General features: G+C 41.5%; 1 protein-coding gene across 1 annotated transcript in view; it reads right to left on the reverse strand.

The window, feature by feature from the left end:
* The window catches only part of Bend4 (BEN domain containing 4), a 46,204-nt gene extending 40,012 nt beyond the window's left edge, over positions 1 to 6,192 (reverse strand). The window contains exon 1 of the mRNA XM_023702771.1: positions 6,091 to 6,192. Coding sequence (XP_023558539.1) covers positions 6,091 to 6,192 — 102 coding nt within the window. The remainder of the gene's footprint in view (positions 1 to 6,090) is intronic.
* Positions 6,193 to 6,640: the final 448 nt, after the last annotated feature.

Raw genomic sequence — 6,640 nt, forward strand, 5'->3', positions numbered from 1 at the left:
CAGATACTCATATTTGGACACAATTCTTAGAAAGCCACAGTGTACAGGATCCATGTAAAAGTCACTGTTTAGGACGGACATCTGCCATAGCTGGCTGTAATCCTAGAACCCAGAAGGCTGAGGCAAGTGGATTGCAAGTTCAAATTTTGTCTGGGTAATGTAGCAAGACCCTGACTCAAAACAAAAATGAAAACAAAAGAACAGCTGGGGATGTAGCTCAGTGTGAAGGCTCTGGGTTCAATCCCCAGTACTGAAAAACAAAAGAACAGACGTGTGCTCATTTCTGTCACACCTCTAGAAATATCTAGCATGCTGTACTGAGCATACAAGGAAATGGTGAAGGACAGTTACATACGACTGACCCCTCCACCAAAAACCATGGGCAGAGAGTAAGTAATTCTCATTGAGTCACTCATAAAAATTACAGAAGACATTTGTAAGCATAGTTTTAGTTATTGTTCAGAAGGATTTTTTTTTGCTGACTCAGCATACCTTAAGGCCGGTCTGGCAAGGCATGAGGATCTGGGGATCGAACCACAATGTCCTGAGCCTGACTGCCTTTGCTTAGGCAGGCACTTAAACAACTGAGCTAATGGGCAGGTCCCTGGTTAGTTATTCTTAACCTTGGTTGGGAGACTTTTGAAAAGTACTGATACTTGGGCCCTTTTCTAAACCAATAAAATAGTTTGTTGGAGGAGACCTTGGCATCGATAGTTTTAAAATCCCTTCAGGTGATTTTAGTCCTGCAAATCACTCTTGAAGTAGAGGCAGTTTTACAAGTATAAACACATCATGGTATCAAGGTGAACACTTTGAAGAGCAGAATACTTTGGGATGCCTGAGCATTTTGCTGTTTATTAGCAAATAGTATTTCTCCCTGTGTCCCCAAAGACAGAGTTACTATAGTTACACAATATACATTTTGTTGAAGTCTGGGCTAGTGCAAAACAAAAAAGAAATGAATTGAATGTAGTGAAGGGGCCGGGGATACAGCTTCGTGGCATAAGTGACTGCCTGGCAAGTACAAGTTTCTGTGTTCAATTCCCAATACTTCAAGGAAAAACAAAAACAAACAAACAGACAAAAAGAATGCGATGAGGACTAGTAAGACAACAGGTGTATTGGGTATAAAAGAAACACAGTCTTTTTTCTTTTCTTTTTCTCTTTCTTTTCTTTTGGTACTGGGAATCCATCTTATAACCTCACTCTTGCAGGGCAAGCACCATGCCCCTGAGCTGTACCCCTGCAACACAGTACAGAGGAACATAAGTCAGTGTGAAGGCCCTGGGTTCAGTTTTTGAGGGTGTATTTGGGGGATCAAAGTGTTCTTTAAATCAACTAAAACACTTGTGTAATTGGGAGGGACAAATATAAAGCAAGAGCAGACACTCATGACTATAAAGAGTGATATATAATTTTATGGCCTGCTCTCTCCCTGTTGTAGTTGATGAAATTTAGGAAGATTTCTCTGGATTTGTTTGTTCACAGACCAACATACCTGCATAAACAGAGACCTGACAGCTTTCTGCATACTGTACTCCGTAGAACAGGCCGTATGTTTTCTGTACTATATGCGACAATGTTTTGCTTAGGTTGCCTTCCCTTTAGTGAAAGGGCCTAGATTTTACTCTTCCTCCCACCCCCAGAAACATGTCTCTAGACTTCCCATGAAGATCTTTCATGGATCCACAAGATAGAACCAGATCCACCGGAGTGAATGACCCCTACCTTGGGAAACCCATCCGTTAGTGAGGACGTGTGTTTTCAGCTTGTTCAGAACTACTGTAGGCATTCTGAGTTTCCTAAGACACAGATCTGGCTTCAAATATAGATTTGTTTTTCCATAGTATAAAGCTGAAAGTGATCTTTTTTTTTTCTTAGTAACTTGTAAGTCACTTCTTCTCCCAGGTGTCTCATTTCTGGCAGGGGGAAGATAACATGAATGTTGTTCTGAATGCTACAGCATGGAATTACCAGGTCATAAGCTCTGTTAACCACTCATACCTGTGTGAGAGAAATCAGACCTTAAAGAGGTACTTAGGACCAGTTTTACCAGAACTAGTTGCCTGGTTTCATGTGGCTCCTTGGACTAAGCAGGGATGTGTCCTTGGGCCAGTGAATTGATTTCCCTATGTGTAAAATGGGGATAATAACAGTGTTTGCTTAGCAGCATTGTTCTGAGGATCAAAGGAATTAATACACAAGGTATGAACAGTGCCTGGCATACAGACCATTCACAGTGAAGATCAGCTTTTATCTTTCCCTTCCTCCTTCTCTGTAGCTAGAATAACATTAAGTCTTCTGTGTACATATTGCTCCAAAATAAACAGCCTCTCTGCAAGGTACACAGAGGACAGACCTTGTAAGCAGCATCCCTAGACCTTTTTCTCTTTCTGCTGTGATGTGAAAGTTGCAAGGTGTGTAGCTCTGGAGGGATGAGGTGTCATATTCAGCTTGTTTCTTGGCTGCCAGGGTGGATTAGGTAGCCCATGTTCACCAGCTGCCCCTGGCCTGAGGTTGGCACAGTAGGCAGTGCAGTAGACCTAAGTTGGTAGAGAAGCCATGGGCCCATTCAGTTGTGCCTCAGTTTCTCCTTCCCTTACGGACAGTGTTTCAGTAAAGGGACAGCACGTAACAGTGTACTAGGACTTGTTCTTAAGTCTCCCGTTTTGTTTCTCTCTCACTCTCAAGTTTTTTCTATTCTGGATTTCAGAAAATAGTTCAGTTGCCGAAATTGGCCAAAAGAGCTACTTTTAAAATTAGTCAAGTGATAAAAAAAAAAGTTCGTCAAATGACATAAAATATTGCTTTGCTAGAGTGGCTCTAACAGTTTCCCCTTTATAGAAGCATCCTTTAAAGACAGTGTTTTGACAAAAGGAAGGATTTATAAATTCACAGGAGGAGAATTTCTTTTGCCATCCACACTCTGGAAGATCCATATGTGTATAAATCTCCTCCCTTCCTAAATCATAGGATCAAGATAAATCAAGATATGGATCATCATCAAATAATCTTTTTTATTTTTTTATTATAAGCTCTTTTTAAAAAAAATTATTTGTGTGTGTGTGTGTGTGTGTGTGGCCAGCTCAACCCACCAGGGGGCGGGGCTGGCTGGCATGTGGTGCTGGGGGATTGAACCGCAGTCCCTGTGCTTTGCTAAACTTGTTCTAAGTAGGTGCTTTAGACCACTGAGCCATCTCACCAGCCCCATCAAATAATCTTACATATAAGATACTTATATGAAAATCTTACACTTTGGAGATATCTGAAAGATCAACGATTAACATGTAGTGTTATTTCTCACGTCAACACTGAAGTCTTCCTTGGGCTATGGGGACAGTCCTGTGTGGATGGCCTCAGGTTTTAACCTTAGCTATTTAATTTAAAGTTGGTCCAGTAGCTCATGTTTATGGATAAATGAGCAAAACAGTAGAGATCAAAAGCAAAAAATAAAATTACTATGGAATTCAGCATTGCAGAAGCCAGAGCCCTGGAAATGTTAGTGAAGTGTGGCGTTCAGAATGAAAGGCCCCACTTATGATAATGCGCCTAACAAGGAAATGAGATTGACACAGCAATTCTCTGTTTCTGTCGTCCCCTGAGGTTAGAGATTATGCAGTGCATGTTTCTGTTTTTAGCTTCTTTGGTAATTCCTATGGTGAGAGACTACACTCTGCATATTTGTCATGGTTGCACTTCTGTCGAGTGCCCGGGTCTTTGAGGTAAAACAGAATATGCTGTTTTCCCCAAGCTCTGAGCTCATGTTCTGCCCACCCCAGTGGATACCCAGAGCTCCCTTCCCCAGGCTGATTTCTTTATCTATACTTAGTTGCCAGGGAATTCCACAGGGGAAACATGAGTCTATCTCAACAATGGTTGTTGCTGGGTGAAATGTTATTTAAGTGGGTCCCAGTGACAGAGCTTTACATTCCTTATTTGAAGCCTCATTGTAACCCTGAGGCCTTTCAACACCAATCAAAGGTAAATGGAGAACAGGAAGATCAGCATATAGTTGAATAAAAAATAAACGAGTTAAGCTACTTTTATGACAAAGGAATATGGGTTTGGATTCATCCCCTTTTTGGCAATGGTTATTATAGCTGAGTCCTTCAGTAGAAGTGTCCTTGAACTCAACTGTAGTAGGGTACTCCAGAGAAAAAGAGCATCAATAGGTAGGTAAACAGGTACATAAGAGATAGATAGATGTACTTTTTTTTTTTTTTTTTGGTGGTACTGGGGATTGAACTCAGGACCTTGGGCTTGCCAGGCAGGCGCTTATGCCCTTGAGCTACCTCCCCAGCCCTAGATGTACGTTCTTAATATGAAATCAGTTCACATAATATGGAAGCTGAGAAATCTTATGATCTGTTGTATGCAAGCGGAGCACAGAGACTTTAGAGAGCTGGTAGTGGACTTCTAATTTGAATCTAAAGCCAGAGTACCAGGAATACCAGTGTTGAAAGTTTCAGTCCAAGTATGAGAGGTCTGAGAAACAGGAGAGCTACTGCTGTAGGTTCCAGTTCAGATGTGGAAGAAGTGGATGTCCCTGTGTAGGAGGAGGCAGAGGGGGCAAACTTTTCTTTCCCGTTATTCTCTTCCCACTCCAATGGATTGGAGGAAGCTCATGGACATTAGAAAGGACAATGTGCTTTTCTTAGTCCGTGGATTGAAATAATTTCACCTTCAGGGAAACACTCTCACAGACACAACCAGAATGCTTAACTAAATAACTGGCCATCTGTGCCCAGTCAGGGTGACATATAAAATGAACCACATATATACTCAGACTATAAGTTTAAGGAGAAAAAGGAACGTATTGACTGGTATATGTGGAGAAGTACAGTGGAAGAGAATCACTACAATATTCAAAGTTATAACAGTTGGAGCCAAGGACTCGGTACTGGCAAGATTCCTTTTCTCCCAATCCTCTTGTTATTCCTGGCTGTTGGTTTCCTTTGAGAATGAGTCTCATTCTGTCCTTCTACAGATTGATCCTGACTATATACCAGGACACATGATCACCCTAAGCCCCAGATTAATATACTAGCAAGCAAAGGACTTATATACAAATCTCATTAAAGGGATATTCTCTACTTTGGGACATATGCTCAGTTTTTATACCACTTAGCCAAAAGACAGATATTATTATTTGTTAACTTAGCTCTAATGCGTACCACTGTAGCTAGTGCTGAGTGTTCCCAGGACAAAAAGATGTCAGGGTACCATCAGAGATATCACAGTCCACCCCTTGTCTGCCATTCATATACATACAAGCCCAAGAAGGTACTCACTATCTGTTTGATCAAAACACATCCACGCAGTTCTTATAAGAGAAGCAGCCTACTTGTCACATTGTTACTGGTTCCAAGGACAACATTTCTGGGTGATGACTTTTCCTCTTGGTCAAGTTCAAAGGTGACTTTTTATGATGTGACATCCTGTGATTGATCATCTCCAAAACATCAAGTGTAGGATTTTGGAAGTAAAAGGGATATATGCAATGAAGATTCCTAGCTATTAAAAAGGAAAAATGGAAAGCAAAATGTAACCCCTAGTCCTTAGCCTGTTTTGTATTCTCCTAGACAAGGATAGCAGTGAGTCCTTGCTCTAGTAAATCTGGTCCAAAAATCTGGTCACTTGATCTGAAGTGGCATTATTGGCAAGTTTATGATGAAATATAAGCAGGGAGAATATAGTATGTTTTCTTGAGGAGAAAACAGGTTCTGATCCCTAAAGCTCATGCTATTCTTTAGTCATTTTGTTTAGGGGCTGGGTGAAGTGCTGGCTATACATATTCCAGCACCCAAGCCAGGCTTTCCATCTACCAGTGACTCAGGAACCATTCCCACACATAGGTAATTTCAATGATAAAACATTATATTTTAGAGACTTTCTGTTTCATGTGAACCATTTGCCTTAGAAATCTTCCCATGATATAATACATATTTCCTTGCCTTTTTTTTTTTTTTAACCTTCTGCAAAGCTTTATTCCAGAGAGACTCGGTCCTTCTTGGCAGCTGCCTTCCTCATGGCAGCCAACACATTGCTCAGCTCCTTGCACTTCCTCTTGGTGCAGAGGTGTGTCCCTACCCTTTTCTTGATGAACTTGAGGGCACGCTTGTCTTTGGAGACCTTGAGCAGCTCCATGGTGCGCTGCTCATATGGGGTGAAGCCGCACACCTCCCAGATCATGTCCTGCACGAACTTGGTGTGTTTGGTGAGACATCCGGGATGGTGGCTGTGCCTTGGTTTGCTCACATTTTTAGTCACCTCGTGGCCCTTGTTGAGGCTCATGGTCATGCGAGAGCGGAGGGCCATGGCTGCTGTTCTTTGATGGTTGCTGTGGTGGAATTTCCTTGCCTTTTAAAGTAACTTAGTAATCTATGTTCATTATGCAAAGGGAAAAAATACAGATGAATAATAAAAATATTACCCAAAATATGACTTCTTTTTTTCTGTGCCTCTTTAATATACAATAATGGCTGGCTTACAGGAGAGGGCAGGGCATTGGCTTTACAGTGTGGAGCATCGTGTACACATTATCTTGCTTAGTCAGGATTACTAACAAGGAACTCAGGAATGTGGTCTCGACTGAGGACTTAGCCCTTTGCACTGCCCAAACCTTCCTTTTGTCTCTCTC

This window comes from Octodon degus, unplaced genomic scaffold (assembly GCF_000260255.1).
Source record: "Octodon degus isolate 3935 unplaced genomic scaffold, OctDeg1.0 scaffold00158, whole genome shotgun sequence".
In the NCBI taxonomy this organism is placed as follows: Eukaryota; Metazoa; Chordata; class Mammalia; order Rodentia; family Octodontidae; genus Octodon; species Octodon degus.